Source organism: Rana temporaria, chromosome 5 (assembly GCF_905171775.1).
Source record: "Rana temporaria chromosome 5, aRanTem1.1, whole genome shotgun sequence".
NCBI lineage: Eukaryota > Metazoa > Chordata > Amphibia > Anura > Ranidae > Rana > Rana temporaria.
The window spans coordinates 35493738-35515734 of NC_053493.1; the positions used below are offsets into that span (position 1 = coordinate 35493738).

General features: G+C 40.6%; 1 protein-coding gene across 4 annotated transcripts in view; it reads right to left on the reverse strand.

The window, feature by feature from the left end:
* CDK14 (cyclin dependent kinase 14) overlaps nt 1–21997 on the reverse strand; it is a 601685-nt gene that overhangs the window by 101588 nt on the left and 478100 nt on the right. For 3 of the 4 annotated variants that reach the window (XM_040352390.1, XM_040352388.1, XM_040352391.1), the window contains 2 exons: nt 14760–14899; nt 180–324 (listed from right to left, as the gene is read on the reverse strand). In XM_040352390.1, the coding sequence (XP_040208324.1) occupies nt 209–324; nt 14760–14899 (256 nt within the window). In that variant the 3' untranslated portion in view covers nt 180–208. The remainder of the gene's footprint in view (nt 1–179; nt 325–14759; nt 14900–21997) is intronic. The other variant, XM_040352389.1, reaches the window with a different exon arrangement.

Below are 21997 nucleotides of genomic sequence, written 5' to 3' on the forward strand. Positions count from 1 at the left end.
GAAGCCTCGGAAGGGGGGGTCGTCTTATACGGTCAGTACAGGCAAAAAAATCTTTAAAAAACTGTAAAATTAGGGTGTCGTCTTATACGCCCAGTCACCTTATACACCGGCAAATACGGTACATATCATTTTTCCAGGAACGGGAGTAATTATTCCCATATAAAGACCACCTGGCTTACCTGGCTTCCACGTACATGGCATTACATTATCAGTGCTTGCTGATGGAGAGACTTTTGCTGAAACTATTGTTTTTCCCAAACACTCGCAGGCTCTCTCCGACTTCTGGCTGCAACTTCACATTCGGTACGGTAAAAATGGAAGACACTGAGGAGAGAAAAGATACAGAAAATCAAAACTTCCTCTTCACCAGTTGTTATGACAAGCACATCACAGTGGTGACACCAATGTTGCGGTGCCATCATCAATACTGAGTCACTTTAAACCGGAATCTAAAGCCAAAACGTTCTTTTTCTTCATTTTGTAAAGCATAAGGAATGCTTAATGTGTTCGTAAATCGCCCCCCCCCCCCCCCAAAAAAAATTCATATAAAATTGCCCTTGTTAAACTGTAAATCCATTTCTGTAAGGCCCCATGTATATGGGACGCTGCTAAACATACGTTCAGACGCAGCTGGACGCTTTTTTCAACTGCCTCTGAACTCATTCAATGTTATCCTATGTGACCATGTACACTGTCTACATACTACATATCGGCGTATATCGCGCACTTTTTTTCCCAGTGCAAAATCGTGGGTGCGCGTTATACGCGATACCCGCGCCGAGTTTTGAATACTGCGCCGACATATACCGAGTGCAGTACACTCGGGTATAGTCGGCCAGTCTCAGCTTCTTCCGCGGTCACGTCCTGGACGTACAGGACATGAGCGCGACAGTTGCCGAGCCTGCCCGAGTGTACTGCGCTCGGTATATGCTGGCGCAGTATTCAAAACTCGGCGCGGGAAACGAGCGGGGAGGACGCCGCAGAAGGACGCCGGACCCGCCGAAGAAGACACCGGACCCGCCGAAGAGGACACCGGACCCGCCGAAGAGGACACCGGACCCGCCGCAGAAGGACACCTGAAGCCGCAGAAGGACACCTGAAGCCGCAGAAGGACACCCGAAGCCGCAGAAGGACGCCGGACCCGACAAGGCCGGCGATGGACGCCGCGCAAGACACCAAAACTGTACAAAAATAACTTTTTTTCCGCAGGATTGGGGGTCACTTTAGGGGTGCGCGGTATACGCGGGAGCGCGTTATACCGCGATAAATACGGTATATATATGTATGTATGTTAAAAAAAAAAATTATCTTTATTATTTGTCTTTTTTTTTTTTTTTAGTAATGATAAATGTCAATAAAAAGATAAATTAATAATAAAAAAAAACAGTGCCTACACATGATTCGCAATTTTGCTGGTCTCTGATGAACCGGACAAATATTGATCCATGTATGATCAGATTTAGCCAATTGTCACCAAAACAATTTTAGTTTTTCCTTTATTCAGTCCAGGTGACAATGGTCGCTAAAACAAATAAAAAGGGTGAATTATACCAGTAGGGACACAAACAGCAACAAAAACCTGAAATGTGTATGAAAGAAAGCACAAGGCCAAGGAGCGTTTCTTTAATTAAAAGTTTTGTTCAAAGTAATACTGGTATGTTTAGTCTGGTATAGGGTATTTTCCCATAAAGCAGTTGTAAATTCTTACATATACCTAGTGAAGTGACTGGCCTCAGGTGATATACAGAGATAAAAAAAATCTTCCTATATACGTTGTATCTGTTTATTTGCAGCCCTTTCTACTCTACAGCCATTCAAAGCCCAATGAGCACTCAGCAAGTAGACCAATATGGCTCACCCCACTATCTACAGAACAAATGCTAGTAACAATTAGCAATACAATTCTCTAATATCCTTGTACTGTGTATATAGTTAAACCAACGTGGATGTTTTTTTCTCAACCAAACTCCATGCAGCTATTGAAAAAAAAAAGGAATTAAAAATATATTAAATGTATTTATTATGTTGCATGTTGTTTTTTTCTTTGTATTTTTATAAATCATCAAAAAGATGTTTACATTTTTTAATTTTTTAAAACTAGTACACTGCTGCATAGTACTACTCAAACTATGCAAGGGAAGGTTAGTACTTAACATATTTACAGTCTGGATGAGAAAACAGATGACCTCACCAATATGCTGATGATCCTTCATTGCCAAATCTCTAGGCTGTGTACTTTTTAGTTTCAATACATCTATTTCATTTTGAAAAAAAGCAAAGCAAAGGAATCAAGTATATATACTGTGTATATATATATATATATATATATATATATATATATATATATATATATATATATATATATATATATATATATATATATATATATATATATATATATATATATATATATATATAAACTATGGATTAACAGAAGCATGACAATCAGATTTGATTCAATAACAATAGCCACAAATGCAACTAGAGACAAAGAGAGCGGGAGAAATAGGTGAAACCGGGGGTTGAGCAAGTGGGTAGGAAAATAGTCAGGGGCAAGTGGAAAGCAGGTGATAGGCAGGTATGACACCATGTAATAAAATAATTTGCACAAGTAAGGGTACATACAGTGGGGATCAAAAGTTTGGGCACCCCAGGTAAAAATTTGTATTTATGGACATAACGAAGCCAAGGAAAGATGGAAAAATCTCCAAAAGGCATCAAATTACAGATTAGACATTCTTATAATATGTCAAAAAAAGTTAGATTTTATTTCCATCATTTACACTTTCAAAATTACAGAAAACAAAAAAATGGCGTCTGCAAAGGTTTGGGCACCCTGCAGAATTTATAGCATGCACTGCCCCCTTTGCAAAGCTGAGACCTGCCAGTGTCATGGATTGTTCTCAATCATCGTCTGGGAAAACCAGGTGATGTCAATCTCAAAGGTTTTAAATGCCCAGACTCATCTGACCTTGCCCCAACAATCAGCACCATGGGTTCTTCTAAGCAGTTGTCTAGAAAACTGAAACTGAAAATTGTTGACGCTCACAAAGCTGGAGAAGGCTATAAGAAGATGGCAAAGCGTTTTCAGATGTCAATATCCTCTGTTCGGAATGTAATTAAGAAATGGCAGTCATCAGGAACAGTGGAAGTTCAAGCAAGATCTGGAAGACCAAGAAAAATATTAGACAGAACAGCTCGCAGGATTGTGAGAAAAGCAATTCAAAACCCACGTTTGACTGCACGATCTCTCCAGAAAGATCTGGCAGACACTGGAGTTTTGGTACACTATTCCACTATAAAGAGATACTTGTACAAATATGGTCTTCATGGAAGAGTCATCAGAAGAAAACCTCTTCTACGTCCTCACCACAAAAATCAGCGTCTGAATTTTGCAAATGAACATATAGACAAGCCTGATGCATTTTGGAAACAAGTTCTGTGGACCGATGAGGTTAGAATAGAACTTTTTGGCCGGAATGAGCAAAGGTACGTTTGGAGAAGAAAGGGCACAGAATTTAATGAAAAGAACCTCTGTCCAACTGTTAAGCATGGGGATGGATCAATCATGCTTTGGGGTTGTATTGTAGCCAGTGGCACAGGGAACATTTCACGAGTAGAAGGAAAAATGGATTCGATAAAATTTCAGCAAATTTTGGATGGTAACTTGATGCCATCTGTGAAAAAGCTGAAGTTAAAGAGAGGATGGCTTCTACAAATGGATAATGATCCTAAACACACCTCAAAATCCAAAGGGGATTACATCAAGAGGCGTAAACTGAAGGTTTTGCCATGGCCTTCACAATCTCCTGACCTCAACATAATTGAAAATATATGGATAGACCTTAAAAGAGCAGTGCGTGACAGACAGCCCAGAAATCTCAAAGAACTGGAAGACTTTTGTAAGGAAGAATGGGCAAAGATACCTCAAACAAGAATTGAAAGACTCTTGGCTGGCTACAAAAAGCATTTACAAGCTGTGATACTTGCCAAAGGGGGCAGTACAAGATATTAACTCTGCAGGGTGCCCAAACTTTTGCAGATGCCATTTTTTTGTTTTCTGTAATTTGAAAGTGTAAATGATGGAAATAAAATCTAACTTTTTTTTACATATTATAAGAATGTCTAATCTGTAATTTGATGCCTTTTGGAGATTTTTCCATCTTTCCTTGGCTTTGTTATGCACATTAATACAAATTTTTACCTGGGGTGCCCAAACTTTCGATCCCCACTGTATGTGATACATTGTAGGTTATCAAAGTAATTAACTTTGCAGATATTGCTAGGCCATGGAGAGGAAAGAGTAAGCTACTTGGTGAAGTTACTTCATGAGGTGCAGGTTGTAGATCCAGGATCGCTTTGTGAGACTAGGGTAGAGGTAGGGTGCAGGAGGGATGAGAAGTCCACAGAGACCAAGTAGTGAGGAATTGGTCTTGGAGGAGATGAGTTTTAGCGAACATAAGTTAGAATGGGGCATGTTCATTTACAAAACATCGGGAGGTGTTGCTTGTCCAACTTCTGGTTATGGTAAGTCTAGCCGCTATAAAAATAGCAGTTACTTACATTTTGCCTTATACCTGTTGTTTCTCTGGCTATGTTGGCCTTCGCAGGACAAATGGTACTTCATATTATATATTGAATAAAAATATTTAAAGTAAAATATGAGTTAGTATAGTGTGAAATTCAGGAGGCCAGGAGTCCATGCCTATTCCCAGTAAAGCCAGGTTTGAGTCTGGTTTGAGTGGGAGTTTGATGATGGAGGAGGCAAAGACAGAGGACCAGAAAGTGGCAATGTTGGGGCATGCCCACCAGATATATGGGGATGATCCGGTAAGGCAGCAATTTCACCAGCATTGGGGGAGGAGTTGGATAGATGGTAGCCAGCCAGCCTAAATTTGACAAGCTTGTGAAACCTATAGAATAGTCTACAAGCACATATTAGAAACAGCGACTCTCGTGTGTAACAATAGTACAGTGAAAAAAATCGAAAAAATATAGAATCGCGCTAGCTTAAAGCAAAATAAAATCAAAAAAGCTCTAACAAACATTAAATAGTGAAACATATGTGGATTTCGTGAAAAATAACCAAATAGATCATAAATGGTTAAATGCTAAATTATGAAAAACCTGTAAACATTGAGTGAATAAGTTCTTATAGTGTCCAAACAAAAGGGAAGTCCATATACACGAGACAAAATGAATAACTATCCACCCGTGCAAACTTCTTAGGCCCCGTACACACGGACGGACAATCTGCTGAAAACGGTCCGCCGGAGCATTCCCAAAATAACATAGAAGTTATTTGTGAATGGACACTACTTTTGAGTAGTCTGTAGAAATATGATACCCCCAGTAATGTGTACAGTGGAACCTTGGTTTCTGAGTAACGCGGTTAACTAGCATTTTAAAGGCCGAGCAACTTTTAAAAAAAAATGCAGACTCGGTTTGCGAGTGTTGTCTCGCAAAATGAGCAGAATTCAAGCTAATGGTGCCTGCAGTACCGAATTTGGCTTGAGGTGCGGGGCACCGGAGCCGATCTAAGTTGTTTGGAAATACTCGGAAATACTCCATTCCCGGGTGTTTCCAAGCCATTCCGAGCTGTCCCCGGGCCATTTTCGGGTGTTCCTGAGGCTCTCCGGTGCACCCCACCTCTGGCCACATGCGGTATTGCATGCCATTGAAGTCAATGCGGAACAAATTATTTTCGTTTCTATTGACTTCTATGGGGAAACTCGCTTTGATATGCGAGTGCTTTGGATTACGAGAATTCTCCTGGAACGGATTATGCTCATAATCCAAGGTTCCACTGTACTTTTTAATTGCACTTATGGTCAGTGACTTGGCTAGGCTATTTGGCTGGCTGCCTAAATCAGGAGAATGGCTGAACAGATTTGCAAACCTTTTGGCAGGTTAGCCATTTGCCTGGAATTCTGAAAGATGAAAAATGTAATTCTTTGGCCAGCCTCTCTACATCTGCCAGCTTCAAGACAACACATGTGGGTACTATATGGATATCCCATCAATACCGTTGGAAGAAAATGCTGGGTGGTCACTCCTTTCTGAAGTGAAAAGGACCTAAAAAGGCAGCTATATTACATACCACAAGCTTCCTTGATGTGTTTACAACAAATATATTAACATTTTAAAACCAAGCTCTCTGCATATGTAGGCAGAATGCTTTTCATTTTTTTTTTTTCATTTTTTTGCATCTGGATGCGTTTCATAATGATTATCTTTCCAGCACAGAAGCCATATTCCTCCAACTTCAAATTTCACTGGAGGCATTTAACGAAAAAAAAAAAACCCTTCCTTTAAAATAAAATGATTTTTCATCTTTTTTTTTCTCCCTCCCTTCAAAAGGTTTCAGTGCTTGCGTCGTTTAACGTTATGCAAAGATGTGTTTCTGCTGGAGCCTATCTCCTTACGGTTATGCTTCTGCAAATTACCTGCTGTGAGTTGATAAAAGGATTATTGCTGCCAAAATTCTTAATCTGTGAAATTACAAATTAAATTCTCATATTAAAAATACCACCCTGAGGTATTTTTTTGTGGCTTTAATTCCCCTCTGGTGTTCTGCATACATTGTACTTGTTAATGACGAGGACAAGGCGCTCGCGGTTGGCAGCCTGCTGCCGTGTGATAATGTGCCGGCGTTCTCCCGCCGCCGATAGAGGCCCCCGGATTTAACCACTGGCTGATAAACTAAGTGGCATCCGGGTAATAACTCAACATTAAGTGAAAAGTACTACTAGAGAATACTGAATTCAGAGACGATCAAAATCCCGGGCGCTCTTAATCATTCATTCAGATCGGATTGAGATGTCATAAATGGGAAATGATCACAGCCGAGGAGGCTGCATTCAACGTTGGAAGGGGTGGGGGAGGAAGAAAAAAAATTCATTTTCCTACTTAATTCCTAGCTGGCCTCACTGACAGCTCTTAAGCATAATCTGCTGTGATACTGAGGGGAGAGGGCCTATGCGGGAGGACTCTGGGAAAACACAAAGCTCAGTAAAAGATCCGTAACGTGAAAATCCACCTGTGTCTGCTATTTAGATTCAAAATGCCCTATTGAATGAGTTAGCAATAGAAGAATCAATCACAGAATTAAAGAAAAAAGACTGGATGGGTTTTTAAAGGGTAATGTTGGTTTTTTATAGTTACCAATAGGTTATATGAGAACAATTTGCTCCATGGACTTGCTCCATGGAGGTATACGTGGCCACAGCTGCCAATTTTGACTTGGGTAGAAGTTGAGGATCCATGTACTGACTGAGTCTAGAACCCAACATGGCTCCACAGAGAAACAGGAATCACTTTTAGAACAAGCTTAGCCATTTAAAGGTACCTTTGATAAGTCAGTACTGCCATTACCTTAGAAATTCGGTACAAATTAAATTGAGAGCTGTGTTACTGGTGACCACACAATAGGGATAAAACTTTTTTGCGGAAGGGAGTTTAACAAGACACGTGGCCACTCATTAAAATTAACATAAAAGAGGTTTAACCTTAACCTGCATAGATGGTTCTTTACTGGAAGAGCGGCAAAGATGTGGAATTCCCTTCCACAGGTGGTGGTCTCAGCGGGGAGCATCGATGGTTTCAAGAATCTATTAGATAAGCACCTGAATGACCTCAACAAACAAAGATATACACGGTAATACTGACATATAATCACACACATAGGTTGGATTTGATGGACTTGTGTCTTTTTTCAACCTCACCTACTATGCAACTATTGGCCAGATTCACGTACGGCGGCTTAAAGTTGTGCGGGCATAGTGTATGTAATTTACGTTACGCCGCCGTCCTAAGTTACGGCGGCGTAGCGTAAATGTGCCGGCGTAAGCGCGCCAAATTCAAATTGTGAAGAGGTGGGAGTGTTTTATGTAAATAAAGCATGACCCCACGTAAATGACGTTTTGAACGAACGGCGCATGCGCCGTCCGTGGACGTATCCCAGTGCGCATGCTCCAAATCACGTCGCAAATAGTCAATGCTTTCGACGTGAACGTAACCTACGCCCAGCCCTATTCTGAATCGACTTACGCAAACGACGTGAAATTCGACGGCGGTTCCGACGTCCATACTTAACATTGGCTGCGCCATCTTTTTGGTGGTTTATCTTAATGCCTTACGTAAACGGCGTATCTTTACTGCGACGGGCGAGCGTACGTTCGTGAATAGGCGTATCTCGCCGATTTACATATTCTAGGCGTAAATCAGCGTACACGCCCCTAGCGGCCAGCGTAAATAGACAGCTAAGATACGACGGCGTAGGAAGACTTACGTCGCTCGTATCTTAGCAACATTTAAGAGTATCTCAGTTTGAGCATACGCTTAAATGAAGGACGGCGCGGATTCAGAGTTACGACAGCGTATCTACTGATACGCCGGCGTAACTATACCTGAATCTGCCTATATGTGTTTTCCCCCAACATTTCAAGGAAAATCAAGAGATTCGGTAACATTTCGCCATTTTAGAGACATGCATTAGGGAAAGCAATATTGTGGTGGTTCTTAGGAAAGTAATGGGATTTAATTGGCTTCTTGGTGGTAAAGTAGGCCCCTTTTTAACTATCCTGGACTTTTTCTTATATAAAAAAATAGCCCGTCATAACCCTTCTTATTTAAAAAAACATTTACAAAAAAAAAAAAACATAAGGGCCAGACTAGTACCCTCCATGTTAGTTTAATTTTAGTTTAATTTTAGACAAAATATATTTTGGAAGTTACAGGTACCAGTCTGGAATACACATAAAAGCACTTGATTTTTTTGTTGCAACCAATATATAATATTTAGAACAAAGATTTAAAAAGTGTCAGGTTAATACACAATGGGGTTGATTTACTAAAGGAAAATACTAAAGGAAAATACATTTTGCAGTTGCTCCAGAGCTTAGTAAATGAGGTAAAGCTTTGCTTTTGCAAAGAGTACCAAATCATATGCAAGGAAAATTAAAAGGAAAAAATAAATGCTTTTTTGCTTGCACACGATTGAATGATGAAAGTCAGCAGAACTCCTGCTCATTTACAAAGCTCTGGAGCAACTGCACTTGCAGATTGCAGCTGCACTTTGCAAAGTGCACAGTCTTTTTTTTTTAAAGTAAATCAACCCCATTATTCCATACACTATATAGGCTGTCCCCTACTTACAAAACCCGACCTACAAACGACTCCTAATTACAGAGGGAGACAACAGGAAGTGAGAGGAAATCTAGCCCTTGGAAGGGAAATTCCTGTAAGAAATATGGGAAATGGGAAAAAGGTCTCTCCACTGCTTTATCACCAATCCTCGTTTCCCCAAAAGCCCAAAATTTTCAAAATCCAATTGTCATTGGGACAGAAAGTGAGGTGAAAACTTCTGAACAGGGCCACAGACAGCAAAACAAATGTTACAGGGGTGATAACCCTTCTCTATGCTATCCAAAAAACTTAAAAATAGATGTTTTGGCTGGAGCTACACTTACAAAATGTACATGTTCCAACTTACAAACAGATTCAACTTAACAAGCCTACAGTCCCCGTCTTGTTTGTAACCCGGGGACCGCCTGTACACACTATTCCACATGACAAGCCTAACACCTTTGCCCAAATAGATATTCATTTGAACCTTCTATCCTTAAAGTGTTACTAATCCAACAACGGTGTAATCAGTTTATTTATGCAGTAAAGCATGCAAAAATGTGTACACAAATACTAAAAAGTCCAAAATACATTACTTAACCACTTAAGACCCGGACCAAAATGCAGGTAAAAGACCAGGCCCCTTTTTGCAATTTGGCACTACGTCGCTTTAACTGACAATTGCGCGGTCGTGCAATGTGGCTCCCAAACAAAATTGGTGTCCTTTTTTCCCACAAATAGAGCTTTCTTTTGGTGCTATTTGATCACCTCTGCGGTTTCTATTTTTTTGCGCTATAAACAAAAATAGAGCGACAATTTTGAAAAAAATTCAATATTTTTTACTTTTTACTATAATAAATATCCCCCAAATATATATAAAAAAATGGTTTTCCTCAGTTTAGGCCGATACGTATTCTTCTATGTTTGGTAAAAAAAAAAAAAACGCAATAAGCGTTTATCGGTTGGTTTGCGCAAAATTTATTGCGTTTACAAAATAGGGGATAGTTTTATTGCATTTTTATAAAAAAAAATTTTTTTACTAAATCAGCGTTTTTGTTCGTGACTGCGACATTATGGCGGACACTTCGGACAATTTTAACACATTTTTGGCACCATTGTCATTTTCACAGCAAAAAATGCATTTAAAATGCATTGTTTATTGTGAAAATGACAGTTGCAGTTTGGGAGTTAACCACAAGGGGGCGCTGATGGGGTTATGTGTGACCTGAAGTGTGTTTACAACTGTAGGGGGGTGTAGCTGTAGGTGTGACGTCATCGATTGTGTCCCCCTATAAAAGGGATGACACGATCGATGCTGCCGCCACAGTGAAGAGTGGGGAAGCCGTGTTTACACATGGCTCTCCCCGTTCTTCAGCTCAGGGGAGCGATCGTGGGACTCCAGCGGCGATCGGGTCCGCGAGTCCCGCGGTCGCGGAGCTTCGGACCAGGTCGCGGGAGCACGGCGCGGGCGCGCGCCCGTGACCCACGGCTGGGTACTAGTACAGGACGTACCTGTATGTGGATGTGCCCAGCCGTGCCATTCTGCCGACGTATATGTGCAGGAGGCGGTCCTTAAGTGGTTAAACAAAAAACAAAATTTCTAGATAAAGAAACAAAAAACAGTAGATTTTTTCCAGCACAATTCACCTAAACAGATGAATGAGTGACATTTTGCTTAAATCACTCCTCCTATCCTTGTGTAAAGTAATGCATTTGGGGGCTAAAAATATGAATACAAGTTACTCGATGGGGGGGGGGGGGGGGGAGAATCTCTGGGGGAATCGATGATGGAAAAGGGTCTGGGGGTTCTAGGAGATCAAAGACTCAGTAATGGCATGCAATGCCAAGCTCCAGCTTTAAAGGAGAAGTATAGCCAAAGCTTGTTTGCTTGTTCATCATGTGGATCACAGGAGTGCAGTTCTGTGACCTATTTTCAGCTGACAGCGGGCTAAAGCAGAGCTGATTCAGGCTCGACCAAGATCGTGACAATGAAGTCATGATCCGCCCACATGCCTGAACCAGTGCCCAGCACTCCATTAAGCAGGGGTGCAGAGCAGAGAGCCGGCGACTGACATGGCTGAGCTACAAAATACTTAAACAATAGACTAAAGGTTGGCTGACTTGTCTCCCCTCACGACACAGCTTGTTCTCACATGGGGTGTCCGAGTGTGTCAGATGAGCCGCCTAACCTTGAAGTTCAACCACTGAAATAGTTTGCAGTGTCTACACATGTTTGTTATTGTTGGTTTTCCATTTGTACCCATCCATAAGACTATTGTTGACATTGTTCATCCCCCCCTTTTCTTTCTGTTCTTCCCGAAAACTTTAATAAAAATACTGAACAAGAACTGGTGTCTTTATTCAACTTCAACTATGAAACTACACACTGTTGAGTTCATCTCTGCTATCTCCTCTCATCAGCAAGCTCCTTACACGGCAGCACGCCCGATTGGCTCATTATGCATTATGCTCATTATGCATTATGCTACATCTTCCTCTCCCATTTTGGACTCTGCTGTTCTACAATACAGTGGACTCCAAGAGGTCAATACCAAATTAGATACAATTACTGCTTGCATTAGGGCTGCTTTCACACCGAGGCACTTTGCAGGCGCTATTGCGTTAAAAAAAGCGCCCTGAAAGAGCCGCTCATTTATATCCAGTGTGAAAGCCCCGAGGGCTTTCACAGTGGAGCGTTGCGCTGGCAGGACAGTAAAAAAAGTCCTGCCAGCTGCATTTTTGAGGCTTTTTAGGAGCGAGTGAATATAGCACTCCTACAGCGCCCCAGCCCATTGAAATCAATAGGGCAGCACCTCCAAACCGCCCGCAAAGCGGCGGGTTTAACCCTTATTCGGCTGATAGCAGGGGTTAAAACCGCCACACTAGCGGCCGAAAATCGTGGCAAAAATTACAGTAAAGCACCGCTAAAAATAGTGGCCCTTTACCGACGCACCTAGTGCTTCAGTGTGAAAGTACCTTTAAAAAAAAAACATATGTTTTACTGATTACAGTGTTGCATTAACATGAGCCGCTGCTTGCAGTTCAGCTGGAAATTTATAAACTCCAAAATTAAATAACATTGACCAAAAACCATTAAGGTTTTTCTTTTACAAGCCTACAAAAATACAATTGTCTGTGTTTCTCAGTTAGTTCTAGATCTTTCTGTGAGACACCTGCGTGCGTTCCTTTCATTTCAGATAAAGCAAGTCGTCACCACAAACACCCACTTTTATTTGTTATTTTGTTTTGCTTCCTTCTGTCGCTAGGAAGCTGTTTATTATTTAAAAAAAAAAAAAAAAGAAGTCGAGAGAAGATGTTGAAAATTCTAAAGAGCTGAAAAGGAGCATCTGAAATATCTTTACATTTTCTGGATGTCACACTGCGTTAAATCAAGAGGGAGCCGATTCTTCATTGAAAATTCAAAGAATGGGGAAGGCTTGATACTTCTTTCTATATTTGTGTTTTCTGTTGCTGCAGGGATAGTATACAAGACTTTTTCTATTTTCTTCTGAATAATCGCAGAGCTCTGTCTCAGACAAATTGTGTTTTTTTCTCTAATGTGACAATGTCTTGTTCTTTCTGCACAGTATGAACATCAGAAACAAGTCACCTGTTCTTCAGGTGGCCCAATCTGAAACAGATTAGGTCAACCGCAGTCAAAGCAGAGAAAAGGGAGTTCAGATAAAGTACTTACTGTCAATATTAAAAAGAGACTGGCTTGGATGCGTAGGGTGGTGCCGGATAATGGTGTGGTTGATCCCTCAAACTGGAACCCAAGGCTTGACTCCGCGACTGTTCCCATGGTGGCTTAAAAAGGGGTTACTAAGAATCGGCGACTTCCTTAATGGAGATCAGATATACGCTATGCAGTATTTTAAAGACACGTTTCTAATGCCTCCTAGTGAAATATTCCAATACAACCAAATTGCATCTTTCGCCAGATCTAAACTTAATCTATGGGTGGGAGTGGGACCCCTTACGCTCGCAACATTTGAATTGTCATGCCAAGCCAGAGGGTTACAGAGGGGATGGATATCTGCGATATACACTTCTCTTACTGAGCCAGATTTGAAACTTGCTTATATGGACCGGTGGGAGAGGGGCTTAAACCTTACCTTTGAGTTGGCAAGACATCGCTTATAAGCTATCCAAAATTTCCATTACTACCATCCTTGTAGAGGCCAACTATAAAACGCTCCTGTGTTGGTACCTGGTACCAACTAGGGTAGGTAAAATGCACATCACAAAACCTATGCCCGGATGACGGTCTAACAACTCATAAGCACTTACATTTAATGCACTCGGAACAAGTAGGATTGTGTTATTTAATTATAGTACTTGGATACAATTAGAACAGCGCCATAACTACACCTTTCACATTAATTTTCATACTCCAACTAGGTGGCGGTATTTTGTAGGGGCAGCGGTTCTTTTTCTTTTTCTCCTGTTCAGCACTCCCTATTTCCTTTGCGTGGAATCACATACCCATTTTCATATAGCTAAAATGCATCCTTCTATCTCACTGAATTGTTTCTGACGATGCACCATATTTGGTGGCAGTGTCCCCTCGTAACTAGGTTCTGGATTAGGATTCTCAACGTAATAAATTCAGTAATGGGGGTAAACATTCGCAGATCTCCAGAAGTCACTAATTTCCACAAACTACCTGATGAAACAATCAGTAAAGTTGATTACTTATATATTGCTGGCAGCGAGAATTACAATTGCTAGGCATTGGAAACCGTCAGTAATCCCTCTTGACCAGGTTAAAAGTAAACTCAACTGGATCATGATTAACGATAAACTCGCCTATATACTTTGTGATAACACCAAAAAATTTAATAAGGTGTGGGTCCCATGGCTCGATTATATCTCGACTCCATAGCGAACTCCAGGTTGACCCTCCCCTTCTTTATCTCCTTTTTCGCTCCATTTTTTTTCTTCTCTTCTCTTCCCTTTTCTTTCTTATTTCCTTCTTCTGGTAATTTAATGTAAAATACAGATGATCGCCTATGGGGCCTCACACAGTAGCGAGCCCTGAGATAATTTCGGGGATCACTACCAGAATTCCCTGTGATTCCGGGTCTCTGCCATTCACCGTACGGGGTGGAGTTCCGGATCACCTCTCCCCTTCACAGACCAATACTGACCTAAATATCACCATCATGGACTATTCAATCCTTTGTCTCCCAGAAGAAGTTGTTGTTGTTCCTCACCAACAGGCATGCCTGCAAAGCCACTTTTCATAAACTGCTATTGGTTCATCAACTGACATAGGAGGTGGCTTGTTGATTGGCCTATAGTATGGATTTGTTGATATGCTCTCAGCCAGTGCAAGCATACATTTTATGCTACGATGGTTGGCATCTTCCAAGCAGCGTCTCATGTCAATTACTGGAAGGTGGAACCAACCACTGGCTTCTTAAAAGTGGAACTACTGTCCAAATGTATCTTTTATTGTACTTCGATACAGTGACAAGGGGCTTGAATAGCCATCATATTTATGTTGCTGTCAGTGTCCCTAATCAAAATTCCAAAGCCATTGCAAGTGTTTTTTATGCTGCCTTCTTGGTTTCTCGTTTATTTTTTTTAATAAAACCACAATTTAGATAAATGGAAGGCAATGTACTCACTATCGCTCAGCTCCCAGAGCCGTGGAGGAAGGTCACTGAAGTAGTCGTGATTCAAAGCAGTCTGTGCAGATAGTCTATTTTTGGGGAAACACTGGAGCAATTTGGAGGCGAGATCTTCAGCATGATTGATATAGCTCAGTCTGGGGGAAAAAAAATATAAAATTTAAGCTAGAAATACAAAAAGAAGTAATCACTTTGAGCTCTTTATTTTAAATAGAAAAAGTAGAAAATAAACCTGCATTCCACAATGAGACCAAGTAGGCAAGCAACGACGTTAAATTATATGTGAACCCTTAAAAAATTTAAATGAAAGGCAAAACATTTGTGTATACATATAAAAACATTATAAATACATTTTTCTTTTCTTTTTTTTTTAAAGGGATCACAATCGCAAACAATAAAATTGGGATCTGATGCCTAGTGATTCCACGCCTCCATCCCCTACCATTTCATGCACAAATCAAAAACATTTTTTTCATGGGACTTTAAATGAGGCATAACATTTAGGTAAAAAAAATGAATTTATTGCACAATAAATGAAAATCTTATACATTTAATAGTAAAGTTAGTAAAATAGCAAGCGGATTTGTGTACCACTACCATATATTGGCAAACAATCTACATCATATTCATATAATTCATGTACAGATTGCACACTTCCAATTTTTTTAAAAGATAGTAAGTGTATCCGATAACTCAATAAGTTTCGTGCATATTGTGTCACATCTTCAGGAATAGAGAGGAGTACATACCAATGTAAAAAAAATCAGCTTGATAATTAATCTAAGATAACACAACCAAATGGCGACTGCCAAGTGTCAGGCCTGGGAATAGGGAATAGTGGAAGGAAAAACATGGCACCCTTATGAGAAAATTAAGGAGCAGTACCTAGAGCAGTGATGGCGAACCTTGGCACTCCAGATTTTTCAGAACTACATTTCCCATGATGCTCATGCACTCTGCAGTGTAGTTGAGCATCATGGGAAATGTAGTTCCAAAATATCTGGGGTACCAAGGTTTGCCATCACTGACCTAGAGTCTGAGGCCCCGTACACACGACCGAGTTTCTCGACAGAATTCAGCCAGAAACTCGCTCGGAGCTGGATTCTTCCGAGAAACTCGGTCGTGTGTACACTTTTCAGCGAGGAACCCGTTGAGGAACTCGTTGGGCCGAAAAGAGAACATGTTCTCTATTTTCTCGTTAGTCAATGGGAAAAGTCGGCCCGCCGAGATCCTCGGCGGCTTCAACACTGAACTCGACGAGGAACTCGATGTGTTTGGCACGTCGAGTTCCTCGGTCGTGTGTACGGGGCCTCAAAGTGTCAATAGAACTCCATATTGTGTTGGGCCAGATTCACATAGGTTAGCGGATCTTTAGATGTGATTTAAGATCCGCCGCCGCAATTTTTTAAAGCAAATGCTAATTCACAAAGCACAAAGCACTCAAAACTTGCGGCGGCGTATCTTAAATCCCCCTGCGGAATTCAAATTCCGCGGCTAGGGGGAGTGTAGTATTTAAATCAGGCGCGTACCCGCGCCGATCTAACAGCGCATGCGCCGTTCGCGAATTTTCCCGGCGTGCATTGCTCCCAATGACGTTGCTAGGACGTCATTGGTTTCGGCGTGAGCGTAACTTGCATCCAGCACTTTTGTGAATCGACGTACGCAAACAACGTAAAATTTCAGAATTCGACGTGGGAACGACGGCCATACTTAACATTGGCTGCGCTCATAGAAGCAGGGGTAACTATACGCCGGAAAAAGCCAAACGCAAACGACGTAAAAAAAAAGCGACGGGCGGTCGTTTGTTTCGAAATCGGCGTATCTCCTCATTTGCATAATCGTCGCGTAAATAAACCAAAACGCCACCTAGCGGCCGGCCGGGAATTGCAGCCTAAGATCCGACGGTTACACCTGTCGAATCTTAGGCATATCTATGCGTAACTGATTCTATGAATCAGTCATATAGATACGACCGAAGTAAATCAGAGATACGACGGTGTATCAGGAGATACACCGTCGTATCTCTATGTGAATCTGGCGCATTACATGCTTTTCTGCAGCTTCTCCATTGAAGTATATTGAACCAAAAAAAAAGTTAACCGTTAAAAAGTCCTTGCCCTTTCCAAATACGCAGCAGCTGAAAAATTCATGGATGTGAACGTGTCCCATAGGAAAACGTGTAAATTAACTGTAGTGTGTTTCTGCAAAAAACAGAGGTGTGACCCAGTCCTGATATGTTTAGTAACATAATGGGGTTAAAAAAACTAAAATAAGTACAGAGTACAGAGCAAATAATCCCTACTGTAAGGGGTTCATTTTTTTTACTGTGGGACAGTGAAAGTAATATTTACATCAGCGATTTGCTTTTTTGTACTATAAAGGGCTAATTTTAGTTTTTTTAACCCCATTATGTTACTGGCCGATTAATCGATTATGAAAATTGTAATCGATTAATTTCATAATCGATTAGTTGACGATTAATCGATTAGTTGTTTCGGCCCTACTAGTCATGTTGCTTTAGTGGGCGAGACCACAAAGAGCAGCATGGAAACATAGGCATCTGACACACCTGGAAGTGTCAGATGCTGAATATTCCAGGGAAAATATTGCTTTGCAAGAGAGCGAAAATTGGATTCAATGAAAGTGGTATTACTAAGCATTATTAACCACTTGCCGACCGCCACACGACTATGTACATCGACAGAATGGCACGGGCAGGCAGATTGGCGTACAGATACCTCCCTTTAAATCTACCACCCAGCGGATCTGAGCGCGCCTGCTACGGGTCTCGGCAACTCGATGTTCTCGGGAGTACCGCCATTGCGGTCGGCAAGGGCAGAACAGGGAAATGCCTTTGTAAACAAGGTTTTCCCCTATTCTGCCTAGTGACACTGTCACTGATGACCGTTCCCCGTGACAGCAAGAATCACTTCCTAGGGAACACTTAACCCCTGCAGCACCGCCTAGTGGTTAACCCCTTCACAGCCAGTGTCATTTTTACAGTAATCAGTGCATTTTTATAGCACTGTTCGCTGTAAAAATTACAATGGTCCCAAAATGGTGTCTAAGTGTTCGATGTGTCCGCCATTATGTCGCATTCACGATAAAAAAATAAATAAAAAAAAACGCTGACCGCCGCTATAACTAGTAAAAAAATATATATTAATAAAAAGGCCATAAAACAGTCCCCTATTTTGTAGAAGCTATAAATTTTGCGCAAACCAAACGCTTATTGCAATTTTTTTACAAGAAATATGTAGACGAATACGTATCGGTCTAAACTGTGGAAAAAAAAACGTTTATATATTTTTTGGGGATGTTTATTATAGCAAAAAGTAAAAAATATTACATGTGAAAAATATATGTGAAATATATCTCAAAAAATTGAATAAACACAATAAAAATGAATGTGAAATATATACCCAAAAAAATATATATGACCAAAAAATTAAGATTGGTGAATTGACAATATGATAATCAATGTAACAAATCCGTCCAAATGAATAAATAAAGTGAAATAAAGATAGTCCATAAAAAATCAGTGCAATTGAGTCCAATTAAGGTGAGCAGCTGTAATTAATCAAGAAAGGATCCTCCACCAGAAAGGTCACCCAATATGTGGGAAATGAAATCTCCTTACCAGAGAAAAAGACCGGGCTTTCAACGGTCTAATTCAGCATAAGGATGTTTAAAGTCTTCCTTGAAAAAGACTATTCCGGACACTGATATGAATCACCAGTATGGATAACTCCAAAAGATAGGGTCCTATTCAAATCCGCTCCAGTTTAACATTGGTGTTCATAAAAATAAAGAATAGTAGGAAACCACATAGTGCATTACTGTGTAAACATTAGGTTTTTAATAGAAACAGATGCGCACTTACAGCAAAGCCTTGAAAAACTTGCATATGGGATATGGTGTGGAGAGGATGGCGTTCCCTCAATCCTCCGTTTGCTTCGTGTTTCCGTCCGTCACGTGTATCTGTTTGTCCTGTCAGTCCTTGTCACTTCCAGTGGATGGAACTGCACTGTGTATTGGTATTGCACCGAGCGGCCCAAACCTCTTCTTCTGGGATTTCACCGCTGGCGTTCTTGGCTCCACTTCTGCTGTCAGTCTATCAAAATAATCTGTGCCATGGGTATCTAGACAGACTGTGCGGAACATCTCCTTCCTCCAGTCATGTGATATCTTTCACCATATCACATGACTGGAGGAAGGAGATGTTCCGCACAGTCTGTCTAGATACCCATGGCACAGATTATTTTGATAGACTGACAGCAGAAGTGGAGCCAAGAACGCCAGCGGTGAAATCCCAGAAGAAGAGGTTTGGGCCGCTCGGTGCAATACCAATACACAGTGCAGTTCCATCCACTGGAAGTGACAAGGACTGACAGGACAAACAGATACACGTGACGGACGGAGACACGAAGCAAACGGAGGATTGAGGGAACGCCATCCTCTCCACACCATATCCCATATGCAAGTTTTTCAAGGCTTTGCTGTAAGTGCGCATCTGTTTCTATTAAAAACCTAATGTTTACACAGTAATGCACTATGTGGTTTCCTACTATTCTTTATTTTTATGAACACCAATGTTAAACTGGAGCGGATTTGAATAGGACCCTATCTTTTGGAGTTATCCATACTGGTGATTCATAGCAGTGTCCGGAATAGTCTTTTTCAAGGAAGACTTTAAACATCCTTATGCTGAATTAGACCGTTGAAAGCCCGGTCTTTTTCTCTGGTAAGGAGATTTCATTTCCCACATATTGGGTGACCTTTCTGGTGGAGGATCCTTTCTTGATTAATTACAGCTGCTCACCTTAATTGGACTCAATTGCACTGATTTTTTATGGACTATCTTTATTTCACTTTATTTATTCATTTGGACGGATTTGTTACATTGATTATCATATTGTCAATTCACCAATCTTAATTTTTTGGTCATATATATTTTTTTGGGTATATATTTCACATTCATTTTTATTGTGTTTATTCAATTTTTTGAGATATATTTCACATATATTTTTCACAGGTTTATTAGCGCCGTATTATTTTGTTTTTTGTTTCTTTGCTTACTATGGTATTTTAGTAATTAATACTGGCAGCTTTTCACATTTATTTTATTTATTCAATTTTTCACTGTTATTTAATTTACACGTTAGCGCAGTGTTTTTTTCTGTTTATACAGAGAAATCCCTTTCCAAAAAATATTACATACTTATCAAAATTGTCGCACTTTTTTGTTTATAGCACAAAAAATAAAAATCACAGAGGTTATCAAATACCACCAAAAGAAAGCTCTATTTCTGGGGGAAAAAAAGGACATCAATTTTGTTTGGGAGCCACGTCACACGGCCGCGCAATTGTCAGTTGAGGCAACGCAGTGCCAAATAGCAAAAAGTGGTGTGGTCTTTGACCACCAAAATGGTCCGGGGCTGAATCGGTTAATGTGCTTTTTTTTTTACTATTTTCAATTATTTCTTTCCTTTTTTCACATCTCCACGTTGCTAAGCTTCTCCAACCTCTAGTTTCTATCCACATGCCCTCACTCCAGTGTTGGCTGCACATCACTGCTGTGAAACAGCTTCCTAATGGTGAAACAAATCTACACCATTTTCATCAGCATGGTTTATTTATTTCAGGTACTTATATAGCGCCGTCAATTTACGCAGAACTTTACATATATATTGTTCGTTCACATCAGTCCCTACCCTCAAGGAGCTTACAATCCAAGGTCCCTAACTCACATACATACATATACTAGGAACAATTTAGACAGGATCCAATTACCTACCAGCATGGGGGAATGTGATATTATTGTAATCAGCAAACAGGAGAGGTACGGGAGGGAGTACACAAAATACATAAACGCTGAATCTGGATAAGTTACAGGAAAAAGTCATAGCTATGACTAAGCATTAGTTGTTAATGCGAAACGCATCAGCTGTCTATCCCACTGTATGCTGTTGTGTGCTGTGCATTTTTTCCTTTTTACAATAAAGAGCACGTCTTTTTTCAACAAGACTTTTTGGAGTGCGGCTGTCCATCCATTCTCCCACCTGCTTACAGGAAAAATCTTACTTTTTTTCAGTATGTATTCCCAATAAACAAAAATATATGTATCCAAATTACCTACCAAATGAAAGTTCTATATGCCCCTGATGTATAATACATTTGGGTAGACTGCAATGCTAAAAGGTATAAACGTCAAGAACTGAAGCATTGCTAAAAATAAAAACCTATCTGGGACGCAAGAAATTTAGGGAAAGAAAGGCCCATCGACTAAAGAAGGTTAATGCAAGATTGAAACATTTATGTAATTATAAATTTTGCCTATAGTTACGTTTTAGGGCCAACATTGTAATTTTTCAAGGGTCAAAAAGTGTTCATCACAAAGTTTAAGTTTAATCAAAAAAGAGATTTGTCCACGCAGAATAATTAAAGAGAATGCCAATCAGAGGAATTTCATTCACCCAGAAGTAGGAATATGACCACACGTCTCAACAGTTTGCAAGTTCAAATCTCTTGCAGTTTTTTTGTATGATTAGTCTATGGCACAGGTGTCAAACACAAGGCATGCGGGCCGAATCCGGCCCTCCAGGCCATTTTATGTGGCACTTGAACCTCTCCTGCGGCTGCAGGAGAGCTCCAGCCCTCCTCTGGACAACGAAAAAGGACATCCAGTCTCCACCTGATAGAATACCTTATACTTGTAGCAGAACTGGATGAAACCCAAGTGGACAGCTGGGCTTGTGACACTTTGGAACGTCATCCATGAGAGGAGCTGGAACATAGAAAGGAGGCGTGATAATGGAAGGGGAGGTGGAACATATAATCGGAGGAGTCGACTTAGATGGAGTCCTCAAGATTGACTGATGTAGCAAAAGGCAGAGGAACCTTAAAATGACTCTCCCATTGTAGCTTCTGAAGCTTGCAAGATGCCACTTGATCGCTAATTAGCTGGACAACAAAATAATCTGGACAACAAAATGGTTGCTTGTAGTTACCACCAGGGGCTCATGTGATAGGTTGACAAAGGCAGGAGAACAGTTAGGACCCGATTACAGGTAGTCCCTGAAAAGGACCTTCATAAACAGGATCATACCAAAGCTGCAATTTAAAGAGATTAAAAACAATGTTTGGAATTCAATTAATAAAATTCAATTAATGACAAGCCGATATGGGATTTTACTGATTGGATTTAGATCTACATTAAGGCCGCATTCACACCT